The 19,265-nt window shown below is 48.7% G+C and overlaps 1 protein-coding gene across 1 annotated transcript in view; it reads left to right on the top strand.

The window, feature by feature from the left end:
* The window catches only part of VRK2 (VRK serine/threonine kinase 2), a 370,448-nt gene that overhangs the window by 226,809 nt on the left and 124,374 nt on the right, over positions 1–19,265 (top strand). The window contains exon 10 of the mRNA XM_085612369.1: positions 6,882–6,940. Within this exon, the coding sequence (XP_085468495.1) occupies positions 6,882–6,940 (59 nt within the window). The remainder of the gene's footprint in view (positions 1–6,881; positions 6,941–19,265) is intronic.

Here is a 19,265-nt window from a genome sequence, read left to right as displayed (position 1 = left end):
AGAGAGACAATATGAAAACCTTTGTAGGGCAGATCCCGTGATGCTGACATTTTGGAGATCGAAAAGTAACATGGGGTGATCCACAGTATTGAATGCAGTGGGTTAATCAAGAAGCATGAAGATGGATAACAGATTATTATGGTGAGCCTGAGTAAGTTCAGCTGGCTACATGCTGTGTGGGAAGCCTCTGTTGATTGGGGAGAGTGGACGCTTGATTGAAAATGTTTAGCCTATTAGAAATAGAACTGTTAGCAACTAGTTGTCCAAATATCATGAACAAGAAAATAAGCAGGGTTACTGGGTGGTAGCTGGAATGAGACGCAGGGTCAGTAGTATTTTTTTAAACTTTGTAGTACTACTGCACATTTGAATTGAGTAGGATCCAGCCAGAAGGAAGTGGTATATAGAGGGATAAGGAAGTGTACAGCCTTTGAGTAGAGAACCAGAGGCTTGATAATTTGTGGTCCAAAGTCATCAGATAGGGCATATGAAGGATTTGCTGATATACTTATAGGAATGAGTTCCAAAGATGAAATGGTGGAAAAGTGAAAGAGTACCATTGAATGCAGTAGCGGGTGAGTGGAGATGAAGAAAGGAGGAGAATGAATGATAATTATTGTAGTGAGTGTCTCTACCATCTTTATTATTATTGGAACAGTAGGTCCTTGACAGTGAGTGAACTGCATGATAAATGGGAGTGCATGGAGGAAATTAAGTTGTTGATTGTACATTTCAGAACTTGAGGATGGGGCTGCAGTGATGTGATGAGGTTTTGAAGATATGTGGTATTTTCCTTGTCTAAAGGAAGCACATTTAAGGCTTGTCTGTACTGAGCAAGATTATTCGAAGTCTTTTGTTTGCACCATTTGCATAGACTAGTATTCATACTTGTTTTAAGTAAACACATATCAGGTGTTATCCAGGGTTGTGGGCATGGTGCAGCTGGTGAGAATGTGCTTAGAGCATAATGCCAGTCAAAGGCATGCTGAAGTGTCATATTGATATCTTCAGAGGATGTGGTGTATTGCAGTGGTATGAAATTGTTGTAGATACTTTTGAGGAAGCCCAAACAGGACTCCAAAGTCTTTTCATTTTTGAGATGATAGAGTTGGTGATAGATGGGAGGGGAGGAGGAGATCAAAGGTAGGAGGTGCACAGGTATGCTTGTTAGAGATTAGTATGAGGTGCAGAGGTTTACCATATTTACTTGTATGTGAGGAGTGTATGTTTGTCAATGAGTTATCAGATAATTTTGTACAAGCAGGATATTATGAAGTTGTACTTTAACAATCTGATAGAGACATCTAGCCTCAGATTCCTTACCTTTGATCTTCCAGGCATCAGGCTAGATCCAGAAGATTTTTCGTAGCAGGAGCCCTGCGCTCCGGTAGGTGGCGTAGGTCGACTTTGTCGGAGTCGTGTTCATCGTCATCGTGACGTCTGTGTCGTCAGTGTAACCGCCACTCTGTCCCGCTGACATCAGATCGTTTCTTTCTGTGCCAGCCAGCGCCGATCCGTTGAAGAGAGCTACACCCTGTCATTTTTTACAAGACTTTTTTCGGCTTTTTGTCGACTCCGTTGGCGAGTTAGGAATATGTCAAGTAAGAAGACCTCGGAGTTCAAGCCGTGCGGCACCTGTCACCGCGCCATGTCCGTTACGGACCCCCATTTGGTTTCTGTGGTGTCTGGAACGTGACCACGACTCCAAGTCGTGCTCCAACTGCCGGGCCATGGCGCCGAAGGCTTTGAGGGAGCGTCTCTAAAGCTTCTCACGGCCCTGCGAGGTCGCCTCACCGGTCTCAATCACGATCCTGGTTTTGGTCGAGAGGAAGGTCAGAGCACCGCTCCAGCTATTCGAAGTCGGGTAAGAGGCACCACAATAGGCACTAGAAGTCAAAGCATGCTTCGACTTCCCACCGCCTGTCTCGTGATGTGGCGGAGGAACCGCGGCGCTCAAGGCCCCGCTCTGGGGAGCGGGTGCCTAAGTTGGCTCCACGTTTCCCTCCCTTTCCGGGGCCGGGAGCGACCCCCGCTCAACTCAAGGAATTTTATGCCATGTGCGCCATATTTGGGCAGCGTGCCCCTGCCAGCGCGTCTTTAGACCCCGCAGACTCAGATGATGGAGGGGCCCCGTAGTTCCTGTACCGGCGGCTCCGACTCCGGCTCCACGGCCTCCGAGCACACCCGTTCCCGGACCCACACCGGACGCACCTCCACAGTGACCCTCCCTGGCGTCACTTCCGTCGCAGACCAGCGGCGCCTCCCCCAATCCTCATTCCCGAGGACACGGACTTGTCGGGCGTCCACCAACGCCGAGACCAACGCCGACAGAGCCATACGGCTCCATGCCATTTTTTCTGCCCTATTTTGATGGGTTAGGAATGGAGGAAGAGGATTGGGAGGGGGAGCTGGATCCCTTAGGAATTTCACCTCAGCAAGACCTGGACTGGTATGAGGAATTTGGTGATGCCAGTGGTCTAGACACCTTCCCAGATTCTGGCATGCTTTCTCCTCCTACCCTGGCTACGGAGGAGGGAGCAACTTTTGTCACGGTGGTGCGTAGGTCCTTGACCTACAGCTACCTACAGTGGCGGTCAAGACAAACGTCTTGACAGAGGTCCTTCAGCCTGGGGTTTTGAGCTCGGAACCCCTACTGCCTTTCAATGAGGCCTTGACAGACGTCCTTCTGGGGACATGGTCCAAACCCAGCACAGGGGCTCCTGTGAATGAGATGATCGCCCACCACCATTGCCCCGCACCGGGGGACCCACCCGCATGCCTCTTGGGCCGTTATTCCCATTCTCTATAGGGTATGGTTGCGCAGGTGCTGCCCATGGTCTCGGAGGAGGACCGGACCCTGCTCTCCCAAGCTATATCCGACGGTAGAGGCGCAGCTAAGTTTGCCATTTGATGTGGCTTGGACACAACAGACTCGCTAGGTAGAGCGATTTCCACGACAGTGGCAGTTCGTCGCCATGCCTGGTTGAGAACATCTGTTTTTTTGGGGGATGTCCAAGCCAACCTCATGGACATGCCCTTTGATGGCTCCTGTCTCTTTGTAGACAAGACGGATACTGCCCTTGAGCGCTTCAAGGACTCGCGGGTCACGTCGAAGTCCTTGGGTCTCACTACTGCCCCAAGGTCTTAATCCAGCTTTCGCTCCTTCGTGACTACGGAAGGGGCTACCAGCTGCGCCAACACTATTCTGGCCAGAGGGCCCGCAAGTTCAGCAACCTCATTGGGGCGGTGGACACGGCTCACCCCGGGCTCGTGGGCCCGGGAACCTGAAATTGAGCCAAGACACCAGCCCCTCCTTCACCGCAAAACCTTCCTAGTCCAATCCTCCAGGAACACTCTCGGCAAGTTGGTGGCAGAATACACCATCACTTCCATCACTGGCAATCCATCACATCGGATAGGTGGGTGCTGCAGATAGTCCAGAGGGGCTACTCCCTCCCCTTCGAGACTATCCCTCTTTCTATGCCTCCAGCATACGATCAGCTGATGGAGGATCAGCTTCCCTTGCTCAGTGAGGAAGTCAATCCTCTCTTGGCCAAGGGAGCTACAGTGACGGTTCCCGGGCACGAAGTAGGCAGTGGTTGCTACTCCCGCTACTTCGTGGTCCCCAAGAAGGATGGAGGTCTTCGTCCTATCCTAGATCTCATAACCCTCAATTTCTTCCTCAAGAAGGAGAAATTCAAAATGCTCGCCCTTGCTCTGGTCCTGTCTGCCCTGGACCCAGGAGACTGGATGGTAGCGCTGGGCTTGCAGGATGCCTACTTTTATGTCCCCATCCTGCCTACCCATCGTTGCTACCTGCGGTTCACGTTGGGCCACGAGCACTTTCAGTTCACGGTGCTTCCCTTCGGCGTCACCAGTGCCCCTCGGGTGTTCTCAAAAGTGATGGCGGTAGTCGCAGTTCATTTGGGGTTCCAGTCTTCCCCCCTATTTTGACGACTGGTTGTTGAAGGCGGGCTCGCCCCAAGCAGTCGTCGGCCACCTCCAGACGATGGCAAAGCTCTTGCATTTGTTGGGGTTCACTATCAACGTGCCAAAGTCACACCTGACTCCCACTGTCGCTTCTTTTCATTGGGGTGGTTCTGGACACGGTGCAGTTTAGGGCCTATCCTCTCGAACGGTGGACAACCAACAGTTTATAGGGAATGTGGGCATAACAAGAGGTCGTGCTGTCCAGAAGAGGACTATATCTCGATGGGTTATCCTCTGCATAAAAATTTGTTACGCCTTAGTAAAGAAGGAGCCTCCTGAAGGGCTTAGGGCCTATTCCACCAGGGCGAAAGCGGCCACCACGGCTCTCCAGCGTGGTGTTCCCGTATCGGATATTTGCCAAGCTGCAACTTGGGCATCGCTGCACACGTTTGCCAGACACTACTGCCTGTACTCCCAGGTTCGCAGAGAGGGCTTTTTTGGTCGCTCTGTTTTACAGGATTTTCTGGTCTGAACCGTTCTGAGGAAATTCAAAATATGGCTCGTCTTTGCTTGTAACACCACCACGCTGTTGCCCTCACTCAGGCCCCTTCAACATTCATAGCATTTCTTTCACGTTCTATACTGTTGCACATATTACACGACCTTTCCTGTTTCCCCGAGCTAAGTCCATTCTGAGACCCGGCTCGAAGCAACTAATCCCCCAGATAACCTTCTATTGACCCTTGGTGACCGTTCTCGGCCTCTCCAGTTGTTTTACGAATCACCATCTTCAACACGCAAACACATCCTGTCGTAAATTAATTCAACCTAGGAATGGCTATGCCACCTGACCTATAGGGTCGGGTAGAGAACACGACCTTAGGGAAGGAATTTCTATTGCCCATTATCCTGTATCTTGTACAAAGAATGTTTTCTTGTGGATGATTTGTATTTTTATTGCACCTTGTGGGGGTTGTTGCTTTAGGGGATTCACGCGCTACAAAAGACTTTGAGCCACAGATTGAAGTGGCAGTCTCCTGAGAACCGACATATGATGTACTTCTAGGACAACTGTACCTAGCTGCATCTAATAAATTGAAGTTCCTACGCAAGCAGAGAGTTCCGTGTCTCTGTAATTTGGAAGGCGAACTCAGAAGATTTCAGGCGCACCCTGCGCCGCTGGGCTTTAAAAGCCTAGTTCTTCAGTTCGGCAGTCCCTCCTCCTGGGATGGTTTTGCTTGAGTATCTGTTCAAAGGTAAGGAATCTGTGGCTAGATGTCTCTATCAAATGGACAAGTTACTTACCTTCGGTAACACCTTGTCTGGTAGAGACATGATCCCTGCACTGCGGAATTGGCTTTAAGTGTCAGGGATGTTCCCCTTCAGTGCCCTACAGGGTCGCTTTTTAACACACCATGGTCAGTCACATCATGACTCCGCGCTTCTGGTGTGGAAAGTCGTGAAAAGTATTGAGGTCAACGTGCCGGATTGGCGGTTATATTGACGACGTGGACATCACAATGCTGAAGAACACGACGCCGACGACATCACATGAAGTCGACCAACACCACCTACCGGCGTCCGGATTCAGCCTGACGCCTGGAAGTACAAAGGTAAGGATTCTGCGGCTAGATCATGTCTCTACCACATAAGGCTTTACTAAAGGTAAGTAACTTGTCCTTTAGGTTCACGTTCTCAAGTAGAATGAAAAGGGTGGTGGTTTCACAGAAGCCAATAAGATAGTCAGAGATTTCAAAGAGCCAGTCATGGGTGGTGGGTAGTAGCTCATTAGGACATTCACATTGAAGTATGCAAGAACTGGGGTGGAGTGGAATTCAAGTGAGGGATGAGGTATAGGAATAGTATTGAGAATAACCAGAATGACAACTCCACTGCTCTTGCTGCTTGTTAATGATGTATGACAAAAGGAAGCAAGGTCAATATGGAGCGTTATAAGTGTGGTGGAGTCATTGGTGCCTATCTGTGTCTCAGTGATAACTCTGAGGTGTAATGGAGGGCTATAGGACTGACATTGGTATATGATGTAAGATGATTTGATAAGATCAGATCTGACATTCAGTAGACAGCTGGTGTGCTCAGGAAGATTGACTCCAAGTTCTAAGGTTTACTTAGTGATGAGGCTGGGTTGGTAAAACCGTGATGGGTGAGAGCTTGAGTGGGCATCTACTATGTGGAAAGGAAGATGCAGTAAAGAGGACATATTTTTGGCAGGCAACATGATCGGTAGCACCTCGACAAAGCCAATGAAATTAAAGCTGTTTGGTGTCAATGGTGTGGCTGAGATAATCTTTTAAGAGATGGTGGGCCGGTTGTGCTTTGTCAGAGGTGTTTGCACCAGGGATACACAAGGAGAGACATCAGGATGAATAAAAGGTGCATGTTTGGCCAGTGTCCAAAATAGAGTGATACTGCTCAAGTCATCTGTAAGATCATTATTAATGCATGTGAAGTTAAGTTTGAGTAATTACGTCAGCTGTTGAATTCCAAAAGGTGTTTGATCTTGCATTTTAACCCTAACTGAACCTCACCTAAGTGTGCATAATTATTTATTTTTCCTTGTTTGTTTCTATTGATGAATTTACCCATTGTGCAAAAAAATTGTTTTTACCTTTTTCAAGCAATTGGATTACATGCGATTTTACATAGTTTTGTGGGGAAACAATTGGTCCAACAATCCTATTATTTTACTTTCTCTAGCTGGTTTAGGTACAATAGTGATTGTTCATAGTTTTGTGTGTTGTGCTTTCAAATGTGTATTATACAAAAACAGCATGATTTTGTGGCTGTGGGACCAGGATTACCCTGCCCCCTTTATTTCAGATGAAGACATTCAGAATACAAAAGTGTTTAAAGCTTAGATAGGATAACTGTATATAAAATTCCAAAATGATTAAATAAGAAGTTAAAAATACTATGCATTATTGTTTCAGACTTCTGGATGAACTCCCTCATTCTGTATTACAACTGGACCCCTCTAAAAGCATCACTCGTAAGTATGGAAGCTTTGTATTTTATACTACTAATAAACACTGAATATGTTATCGCTTTTTATGTTGTAAAGTTTCTGATGAATACTTCTAACTGCCGATTCCTCACCTTGTGAATATTCCTTACGTGTCAGACTGGATCTGGAAACTTCAGTAGTACCTCTACGTGCCAGTAGGCGGTATCCTGTGGCTCTGAGACAGTTGTTTTGCTCCGGAAATGACATGCGGAGCCTCGTACAAGTGCCACCTGTGCTTGCTGACATCAATTTCTTTCTTTCTGTGCCACAGGCACAATTCAGGCCTACCCTCTTGTCTCTGAATAAACCATTCTCTCTCAAACTATTTAAAAATATATCAATGTGCTAGGGCAATGTCCTCCTCTAAGGATACAGGATTTAAACCCTTTAGGGACTGTTTCAAACAGATGTGTGTCAGGTATGCCTTTGGTGCTTAGGGTTGGAACACAACACCAACACCTGTAGCGCCCAGGTAAACCCAAAGGCCACATGGGACAATTAGGCAAAGTTCTACGTTACCAAACATTGGAAGACTCCATGCTCTGGCCAGTCAAGGTTGAAAGGGTTGGTCCTGGTCCTACTCCTGAAATTGTTTCCCATGGCAGATATGTGTTACTCATGGCATAAGTAAAAAAAGAAGCACAATTAGTCCAAGCGTGACTCTTAAACTCCATAGAAGGTGTGAGGGTGTTAACATGTCTCATGGTCTTTCTTCTAAAATCGATCACCTTCTGAGCCAATTCGAGCTCTTGTTCCAAGGCACCCCAAATTTCTGGGTCCATCAGTGACGTTGCAGCAGATAGAAGAACTCCATGAGCCTTCAGCAACCCATCAGATTGACACCTTACCTTTACCTCTTGGAAGGGCTCAAGTTCTCTGCAAACTTTTCAGGACAGATTCAGATAAGGAACAATATAAAGAGGGGGATGAATTGGTTCTTCAGTACACTGAGGAAAATTGGTATGACGCATTACAAGTTGCCCGACGTTTTTACACTTCTCCAGATTGGTCACTCCTCCTGGTCCTGCTATAGTACTGTGCCTCCTTTGCTGTGGTAATGCAGAGGGTGGCTGAGGTACTTGACCTCTGATTAAAAACTATGGAGGTATAGTCTAATATACTGACTGAGGTCCTTCAGGCTTGGCAACGACGCAGAACCACTTCTCTCATTTAATTCTTCTCACATAATGAGGCCCTAATTGACCGCTTTCTAGGGGCATGGGAAAAGCCATGCTCTGGGCCTCCAGTAAACGGACAAATGGCTCAGCGCAATTGCCCTGCTCAATGCAACCCCATAAATTATAGTGGTATAGACGTCTGCTTGTAGGATTAACCGGATGCCTTTTCCTACAACTCCATCGGACCTAGAGTTATAGAGCATTGAGATCTTCGGCAAGTGTTGCAGAACTGCTACGCCTTCCTCTTCTAGCCTTGCCTTGTGCTTGATCCATACTGGCTACTCCAATGCAGTTTTTCCTACTAAACCAGAGGACCCCCGGCCTGCTCTCACATAAGCCATCCAAGACATCCGTGATGCTGCAAAGTTTACGATATGCTGTGGGCTGGACATTACTGATTGCATAGACCGGGCAACCGGCACTTATGTAGCAATCAGATGGCATGCCTGGATGCGGTCTACTGGCTTCATTTGGAACGATCCTCACTAATGAATATGCTCTTCGACAGTTCTTGCCTCTTAGGTGAAAAAGCAGGCTGTCCTTGAGTGATTTAAGGATAGCAGGGCCATAGCAGGCTGTTTGGGTCGGTCTACTCCAGTGAGACTGCTTCACCAGCAGTTTCACCCCCTCCGTGGCTATGAAAGGGGCTAAAAGTACTATCAATACCAGCCTTCCCAGGCTAGCAAGTTTCCCAGCCTTTTTCTGTCCGATGCTGCACATTCCAGAGGTCATATGGACAACAGGAGCAGTGGGCAGGCCTCCCTGCTGTCGCAGCCACAAAATCATTTAGTGTGTCATTCCAGACACACAGCCATCCTGTCGGAGACAGAATCTGACATTTTTTGCCAGGTTAGCAAACAATCACTTTAGACAACTGGGCCCTGCAAGTTGTCCTTCGGCGCTATGCCTTCTCATTTCCTTCTACTCCACTGTACCTTGCACTGCCCTCAGGTTGGGTGTCAGAGCACCATTTGTTAGTTATATGGCAGGAAGTGCAGGCTCTTTTCGCCAAAGGGGCTCAGAGGTAACAACTGGGCGTTACTCTCGCTAGTTCCTGTTGCTGAAGGACGGACGGAGATCTTTGCCATCTCAGTGCCTTTCTGTGGAAGGACACATTCTAAATACAAGTCTAGGCACTGTCTGCTTTGGATATTGGAGAATAGATGGTGGAGTTGTACCGGCAGGATACTTCTTTTCACATTCCCTTCCTGCAGGTAACAGGGCACTGTCTGCGGTTCACAGTGGGCCCGGAGCATTTTCAGTTCTCTGCTCTCTTTTGTTTCACCAGTTGCACATAGGTATTTCAGAAAGGGTTGGCGGTGATTGCAGCACACCTTCAGAGGTCTGGGATACCAGTCTTCCCCTTTCTCAACTACTGTCTGCTGAAGGCGGGCTCGCCACAAGCAACCATCTGCCACCTCAGAATATGATAATCCTACTAGCATAATTCAGTTCAGTATCGACATGCCAAACTCCCATATGAGTGCTTCGCATATGCTCTCATTCATAATACCTCTTCTGGAAACAGTACAGTTTTCTGCCCTTTACCCGTCCACTGTCCTCCCTAAAGTGGTAAGTCTAGGACATTCAAGCTATGGATCTCAGTAAGGATGACTCTGAGGCTGCGGGGACTAGTAGCCTCCTGCCGGTGAAGAATGCCAGATGGCATATGTGGGCTGTGCAATTCCAGTGTTCCAGTAGTCATAGTTCAGGAGGATCTCTCTGATCACATCCAGATTTTGGTCGCACTAGATCATATTGTGAAATTTAGCAGTTACAGTTACCTGAGCTAACAATAACTTACGCCTCCGCAATGCACTACTTATGATCTCACATATTAAATCACTCATGACATCACTGATGACATCATCAAGTGAGTGTAAGTATTTTTAAGAGTATATGGCTGTTAAACATATATACTAACCTACTACAAAAGTTAAATTAGAATAGTAGGTGCACTACACTGAGCGATACTACTTCAAACATATATAATGTGAGTTGCTGTGTGAATGTATCCTTGTGTTTATGTGTGTGTAAGTGGCTGCATGGGTGAGTGGTTGTTTGAGTGGGTGTTTGGTTGAGTGTGCTATAGTGTGAGTGGCTGTCATGGAGAGTAATTGTGTGAATGGCTGTATGGGTAAGTGAGCGGATGTATGAGTGCTTCTATGGATGTGTGAATGGGTATATAAGTGGTTTTGAGGGTGTGTGAGTGAGTGTGTGAGCGCTTGTGCGGGTGAGTGAGTGGGTGTGTGAGTGACTGTGTAGGTAAATAAGTGGGTGGGTGGCTATGTGAATGGATGTACGGGTGAGTGTGGTTGTATGAGTGAGTGGTTGTATGAGTGGCTGTATGGGTGGCTGTATGGGTGAGTAATTGTGTGAGTGGCTTTATGAGTGAGTGAGTAGGTGTGTTAGTGCCTCTATGAAGAAGTGAGTTGGGTGTGTGAGTACTGGTTATGAGTCTGTGAATGGGTATGTGAGTGGTTGTGTGGGTTTGTCACTGGGCATACAAGAGGTTGTGTGTGGGTGTGAGTGGTTCTGTGAATGATGTTATCAGTGATGTCACTGACCATATCATGGGCGTATGTTATAGTTAGCTCAAATAACTAGCACTGCTGATTCTCACTGGTTTTGTACGAGTGAAATCTTAGCCTAACTATAAAGTCCCTGTAACCTTTGTTTTTTCCAGTGAATTTCTAAGGTTTTTGAAATGCCATTCCTAACTATAATGTCCCTGTAACCGTTGGGTTAAATTTCTGAGGTTTTTCTATTTCCCATAACCTTTTGTTTTTTAGATGAATTTTGATAGTTTTTTTTTTAACTAGTAGTAGGAGGTGCGTTTGCAGAGGGGTGTATTAAGGGGGTGGGGCCTCTGACCAGCTCTGAGGAATCCCACTGTGTGGTACTTACTTAAAGTAACAGGAGAATTAGTTGGTGCCCAAGGACCATCACCAGCCAAGGGAAGTTCATCCTACAACCAGTTGTGCGCCAGGAGGCACATTTGCAGAGCAGTGGAGAAAGGGGGCGTGGCCTCTGACAATCTCTCACCAATCCAGCTGTGTGGGACTTACCGGAGGTAACAGTAGTGGTAGTTTCCCCCAAAGGATTCTCAAGAGCCATGAGGACTTCATCCCCGAACTAGTAACGCGTTTGCAGAGTAGTGGTGAAAGGGGGCAGGCATCCGGCGACTTGCCGGTCGACTTTATACATTTAAAAAAAGTATTTATTAGGGGAGTGTGGCTGCGTGCCCCCCCCTTCCCTGGGCCGATTTAAGCCCCAGGGACCCCACCCCCAGGGCCCGGCTTTTTTTATTGTATGAAAAAAATTATAATAATAAGGGGGGGCATGCAAACCCCTCCCAGGCCGATTTTTAGCCCCGGGGGAAACCATCCCCCAGGGGGAACCTCTATTCTGGTTGCCCTGGGCCCACCCAGGGTACCCACTCGCAACTGTTGGGGACCGCAGGGGGAGCCTCAAGTCCCCTGCGGTCATTACCAGCAACCCGCCTTCTGCAGGAGCCTGCATTGCTTTCACAGGGAGGGAGCTGCTAAACATGCAGCTCTCTCTCTGGTAAAGCAATTCTACTCCACATCCAGCAAGCTAGAGCATATTTAATGCTCTTGCTTGCTGAAAGTGGAGCGTTTGCTATAGCGTGGCGGGAGCGATAAACCTCCCCCCAAGCCATAGCATACAGCAATGTCCAGGAGCTGGACTCCCCGGGGCATCGCAGGAGCCAGCCCTAGAGGTCTATATATGGGTACCCATATGGGTATATATATATATATGTATGTATGTATGTGTATGTATATATATATCGGTACAAAAGGGGGTGGTGATGGACGGAGCATCAGAACCAATCAAACTCTCACACCCAGTCAACAGATCTGGGTTTGATCCATCACCGTTTTTTAGCCCACTCTGCCACCCCAGTTCAGACATGGCCATATGCAAATCAGTCTGACCCTGTGCCTCATGGGAACAGTCCAGCCCGAACTGCCAAGATATGCCTTCCCTGGACCGGAAACAAGCTTCCTAGGACCGGTTTCTGGCATTTCAGCCGTCTTCAGCCAGGCTTGCTTGAATTCAGTGGCAAAGTGAGCAAGGGACTCACGTCTGAGCATACCCTGCCAACTTATGGCGAACAAAGCGGTACAAAAGGGGGTGGTGATGGACGGAGCATCAGAACCATCAGAACCAATCAAACACTCACATCCAGTCAACAGATCTGGGTTTGATCCATCACCGTTCTTTAGCCCACTCTGCCACCCCAGTTCAGACATGGCCATATGCAAATCAGTCTGACCCTGTGCCTCATGGGAACAGTCCAGCCCGAACTGCCAAGACATGCCTTCCCTGGACCGGAAACAAGCTTCCTAGGACCGGTTTCTGGCATTTCAGCCAGGCTTGCTTGAATCCAGTGGCAAAGTGAGCAAGGGACTCACGTCTGAGCATACCCTGCCAACTTATGGCGAACAAAGCGGTACAAAAGGGGGTGGTGATGGACGGAGCATCAGAACCAATCAAACACTCACACCTAGTCAACAGATCTGGGTTTGATCCATCACCGTTCTTTAGCCCACTCTGCCACCCCAGTTCAGACATGGCCATATGCAAATCAGTCTGACCCTGTGCATCATGGGAACAGTCCAGCCCGAACTGCCAAGACATGCCTTCCCTGGACAAGAAACAAGCTTCCTAGGACCGGTTTCTGGCATTTCAGCCGTCTTCAGCCAGGCTTGCTTGAATCCAGTGGCAAAGTGAGCAAGGGACTCACGTCTGAGCATACCCTGCCAACTTATGGCGAACAAAGCGGTACAAAAGGGAGTGGTGATGGACGGAGCATCAGAACCAATCAAACACTCACACCCAGTCAACAGATCTGGGTTTGATCCATCACCGTTCTTTAGCCCACTCTGCCACCCCAGTTCAGACATGGCCATATGCAAATCAGTCTGACCCTGTGCCTCATGGGAACAGTCCAGCCCGAACTGCCAAGACATGCCTTCCCTGGACCGGAAACAAGCTTCCTAGGACCGGTTTCTGGCATTTCAGCCGTCTTCAGCCAGGCTTGCTTGAATCCAGTGCAAAGTGAGCAAGGGACTCACGTCTGAGCATACCCTGCCAACTTATGGCGAACAAAGCGGTACAAAAGGGGGTGGTGATGGACGGAGCATCAGAACCAATCAAACACTCCCACCCAGTCAACAGATCTGGGTTTGATCCATCACAGTTCTTTAGCCCACTTTGCCACCCCAGTTCACACTTGGCCATATGCAAATCAGTCTGACCCTGTGCCTCATGGGAACAGTCCAGCCCGAACTGCCAAGACATGCCTTCCCTGGACCGGAAACAAGCTTCCTAGGACCGGTTTCTGGCATCTCAGCCGTCTTCAGCCAGGCTTGCTTGAATCCAGTGGCAAAGTGAGCAAGGGACTCACGTCTGAGCATACCCTGCCAACTTATGGCGAACAAAGCGGTACAAAAGGGGGTGGTGATGGACGGAGCATCAGAACCAATCAAACACTCACACCTAGTCAACAGATCTGGGTTTGATCCATCACCGTTCTTTAGCCCACTCTGCCACCCCAGTTCAGACATGGCCATATGCAAATCAGTCTGACCCTGTGCATCATGGGAACAGTCCAGCCCGAACTGCCAAGACATGCCTTCCCTGGACCGGAAACAAGCTTCCTAGGACCGGTTTCTGGCATTTCAGCCGTCTTCAGCCAGGCTTGCTTGAATCCAGTGCAAAGTGAGCAAGGGACTCACGTCTGAGCATACCCTGCCAACTTATGGCGAACAAAGCGGTACAAAAGGGGGTGGTGATGGACGGAGCATCAGAACCAATCAAACACTCCCACCCAGTCAACAGATCTGGGTTTGATCCATCACTGTTCTTTAGCCCACTTTGCCACCCCAGTTCACACTTGGCCATATGCAAATCAGTCTGACCCTGTGCCTCATGGAAACAGTCCAGCCCGAACTGCCAAGACATGCCTTCCCTGGACCGGAAACAAGCTTCCTAGGACCGGTTTCTGGCATTTAGCCGTCTTCAGCCAGTTTTGCTATGTATATATATCTCCTACTAGTAGTTGCTAATAGGCAATTCTAGTAAGGAACAAAGGTTTCATACGAAAAGCATTTTTTGTTTTGACAATAACTTTGGCGCCACTTGACGAATCTTCACGAAAAAAAATTAAAAAACTCCCCCTTTTGCTGTGTTGAAAGTTTCGGGGTGATCCGTCAAGTGGGGGCAGAGGAAAAAGGGGTGTCCCAAAACGCTCTTCCCCATGTTATGTCTATGGGTATTTTTCATTTTTTGAACACGACTACAGTCCGAACTGCTGAACGGAATTACACCAAATTTGGCAAAAAGCTAGATATTGGTCCAAAAGCGTGTTTTTATCATTTGGTATAAATTTGTTCAGTAGTTTCAGAGATATTATATAGATATAATATAGATATCTGGGGACGCAAGTCCTTGCAGGGGAGTGCCAGATCCTACTAAAATTTGATTTGCTGCCAACACTTCACCCAGTAACTGTTGGCAGCCATTTTTGGGCTCGGCTTGAAGCTGAGTCCAAATGAAAAAGTAAAAAATAAAAAAAAAAGGGAGCAGGATAGGAATACCCTGATCCTCCTAGATATGGTGGGAGGGGACCTACAGGAACCCCGCTGGTCTTAAAAAGCATTTTTTCTTTAAATTTTTGCCGCAAGTTCGCCGGCTCTCGCGCATTTTTCATTAAGCCCCCAGGTGGATCAAATTCCGGGGCATGTGGCTGCTTATAATAAAGGAGGGTGGCTCATGGGGCCACCACCTCCCTGGGGCAGTAATAATATGTTGGGGAGCCACGGCTCTCCCGGGGACTGCCACCTCCCCAGGGCACATAAATTATTTTGTAAATACTGCGGGGGAGGCCGCCCCACAGCCCCAGGGACCGCCACCTCCCCAGGACACTAAATTCAAATGTGAGGGGTCTGCTTGGCCCCCTTGCAGTCCCTGGGGCAGTAAATGTAAATTTCCTGTGGCTCAGCCGCACAGCTCTCCTGCTGCCACGGAGACTTCCACCCTCCGAGGCACACAGATTTTCTTAAAGGAGTGCAGGGGTGGGCCCTACAGCCTTCTCCAGGGGCCTCCACCTCACCGGGGCACATACATTATTTTGTAAACAATGCAATGGAGGCCGTATGACCTCCCCCGCAGCCCTAGACACTGCCACCTCCCCGGGGCTGAAATAACATATTTGCCAGAGTCTGTTGTGTACCCCTGCCCTGGGGACCACCCCTAGCCTCAATACTTGAAAAGGGGGGGGGGGGGCGCAAGGCCTCACCTGTACCCTAGATGGCCTTTGGGGACTGCCACCCCCCAGGGCCGGCTCAAGCGATGTCCCAGGGTGCCCACCGCCGGCACATTGCAGTTTGCTCTGGCTTTGGGGGGGGAGCACCGCTCCCGCCAAGCCATAGCGAACTCTGCTCCACTTCTAGTAAGCGAGAGTAGAAAAGATGCACTCACTTGCTAGAAGCAGAGCAGAATTGCTTTTGGACAGAGGTGCTGCATCTTAGCAGTTCCCTCTTTCCAAAATCAGTGCTGGATCCCGCAGGAGGTGGGGAGCCAGCAGGGACCGCAAGGGCCTTCAGGCTCCCCTGCAGTCTCCATCATCAGAAACCAGGTGCCCTGTGTGGGACCAGGGCATCCAGGTTTTAAAATTCAGAAAACAAAGGGCAGGCCCCCGGGATGGGATCACCGAGGCCAAAAGCGGCCCCCTTCTGTTGTAAGTTGAAAAAAAAGACAGCTGGGCCCCGGGACCCCTCTTGTTACCTCCAGTAAGTTCTACATAGCGGGATTGCTAAGAGGTCTGCGGAGGCTTAAATCCCCTTTCTCCACCACTCTGCAAACGCAGCTCCAGGTGAACTAGTGTTTGGGGAATGAAGTCCACTTTACTCCTGATGGACCTTGGGGACCAAGAATCCCTCCTGGTACTTTCTGTAAGTCCTACACAGCGGGATTCCTGAGACCTGGTGAGAAGTCCCGCCCCCTTTCTCCAACAATCTGCAAACACCATTACTACTTAAACCATAGAAATTCACTGGAAAAAAAAAGTTACAGGAACATTACAGTTAGGCTCAGATTTCACTCGTACAAAACCAGTGAAATTCAGCCGTTACAGTTAGTGAGCTAACTATAACTCACAACCCTGCAATGCGCTGCTTATGACCTCACATATTACATACATCACTCATGACCTGGTCAGTGACATCACTGATGACATCTCAAATGACATTCTGATGACATCATCCACAGAATCTCTTGACGCCCCATTCATGCCCCCACTCATACTCCCATATAACCTTTCATACACCCACTCCGTCTTCCACGCTACCATTCTCAAACACATTCACACACCCATACCAGTACTTACACAGCCACTCACTGATTCATAAACACACACATCCACTCACTCACCCATATAGCCACTCATACACCCACTCCCTAATATAGCCACTGACATATCCACTCATACACCCACTCACCCATATAGCTACTCACACATTAGTCACTCACCCATACAATCACACAACCACTTACCCATAGTTACATACACACTCACACATACAGACACTGACACAAGCAAGCACACACTCACCCATACAGCTAATCTCACATTCACTCAAACACCCATGCAGTTACTCACATACCCCATCACTCACCTGTACTGCCTTTCACATGCCCAGTTACTCACCCATACAGCCCCTCACACACACTCACTAACCTATGCAGCCACTGACTCACCCACACACTCATCCCTACCAGCAGTCACACACCCACTCACCCACCCACACAGACACTCAGACGCCCATAAAGGTACTCAGACAACCAATCACTCGCCCATACACAAACTCATGTACCTATACAGCCACTTGGGCACCAACTGACAGACTGATACAGACATTTATACAACCAGTCACTCACACATACTTTCACTGAGACACCTAGTCACTCACTTATACAGTCCATCATGCACCCACAGACTCATCCAAACAGGCACTCATACTGATTCACCAATACTCCTTGATACATATATTTAACACTCCTAAACTTTCAAAAAATACTCAGTCATTTGAGATGCCATCAGTGATGTCACTGACTATGTCATGAGTGGTGTAATATGTGAGGTCATAAGTAGTACATTGCGGGGCTGTGATTTGTAGTTGGCTCACCAAATATAACGGCTGAATTTCACTGATTTTGTACGAGTGAATCCAGAGCCCAACTATAACGTCCCTGTAACCGTTGGATTTTTCAGTGAATATATATAAGTGTATATATTACCTATTTGTGGTCGTCAGTAGGTAGTTATAGCTAGGACCTAGGGCCTGATTATCAGTTTGGCGGTCCGATCGCTGTTGCGGCAGTCGGGAGAATAGCAGTAAGTCGATGCATCCCAACTGCCGTATTACGATTACACTGCTGGCTGGTGGTGTTGTATCGGTGGTTCCTCGGCAGGGGCATGCTTCGGCTCAGAGAGCTTGGAGCACAGCGCCACTTGCACGTTGGATGCATGGTGTACCATGCACCATGTTGTGCATGGCACACAGTGCACATACGATAGTGTAATGAGAGGGGGGCACAACATGCACTCCAGTGCACTTTGCCCAATGGGCAAATCACACTGAGACCCAGGTTGGGGCCCCTTACCTGCCTTTCCACCAACGTTTACATGACATGGTCCCCACCATGGAAAGGTCAGCAGAAAGGCAGATCGTGATTGGGACGCCGTTGCCAGCATCGGTGCAGCCTCCCATCCCCACCGCTTTCCCCACCGCTGCGGCACCCAGGATCTTGGCGGCAGTGCAGCATCTGTGGACCGCCGCACTCGTAATTAAGCCCCTAGTTTCCAGAGGAAAAGTGTTTTTTGACTTGCTCACAACTTTGACGCCGTTTGACAAAGCTTCGCAAAATTTTCCCAAAACATGTGACCCTCTTTATCTAGTTGCATATGGAAAATGTTAGGGTGATCCATCAAATGTGGGCTGAGAAAAAGGAGGGGGTAAAAAAATGGTTCGAGGCATATGTGCTGCAGATCGTACACTTTGCATTAGATCGTCATGTGGTGTTGGGCTCGGATGCTTGCACCTTGTTGTTGTCGTGGAAGAAGTCTTTTGTAGTCACGAGATAGGTGACTCCTCCCTTGGACAATAGTGCGCATGGGCATCGACTCCATCCTCAGATTGTTTTTTTCCACCATTGGGTTCGGATGTAACTTTTGCGCTCCGGTTCGAGAATTTGGTTTTCAAACTTTTTCAACGCGCAAACTTGCTAGAACTCTCCGGTATTGTTTTCGATCGCGTGATCTTCGACGCGCATCTCGACAACTCGATTCCGGTTGTCGACGTGGGCCGCTGGGTCTATCGACCCCGTTCGGGCCTACAGCTCATGGAAAGGACTCCATTAAAAAAATGCCCCCAGTGTGGAGCGAAATTCCCACACAGTGACCATCACAAGGTCTGTAACCTGTGTCTCTCGCCAGAACACAACGAGAACAATTGCCAGGCCTGCGCCTCTTTTCGATAGAAAAAGACCATCCGTGATCGCCGGGCTCGACGACACATCATGGCGCAGGAAGCAGGTCCGGCACCAGCGGACATCTTTGACGAAGGCCCAGATGTCCCAGAGGAAGATTCCGAAGGCTTGGGAATCGTGTCCGAAGCAGACGACTCAGACGACCATATCACTCCTGGTCAAAGAATGAGTACAACTGCCCCCACCCCCACTCCACCCGAAAAAAGAACGCCCTGGTCAAGACTTCGCCTGCTGGCCCCAGTCGCGACCGAAGGCATACTTTAGAACCCCCGCCCTCGGGCTCGGCTCTGAGGATAAAGGACAAGCCTTCCGGTAGCTCGGGACCGAGCAAACCGCATATTCCCGTCCCCAAAGTGCCTTCGGCACCGAAGCTGGGAGAGCAACCTACTCCCAAAAAGAAATTGGCTCCGGGCACTTCGATGTCGAAAGAAAAACCTTCGGATCCGAAACCAAACCCTTCGGAACAGAGAAAGATTGCAGTCTCCATAGCAAAGCCAAAGGACTCTAAAACCCCTTCTAAGGCCTCGGAGCACAAATCTCAACCCCGTTTGGAC

Source organism: Triturus cristatus, chromosome 6 (genome assembly GCF_964204655.1).
Source record: "Triturus cristatus chromosome 6, aTriCri1.1, whole genome shotgun sequence".
Lineage (NCBI taxonomy): Eukaryota > Metazoa > Chordata > Amphibia > Caudata > Salamandridae > Triturus > Triturus cristatus.
This window is presented reverse-complemented; position numbering and strand designations above follow the sequence as displayed.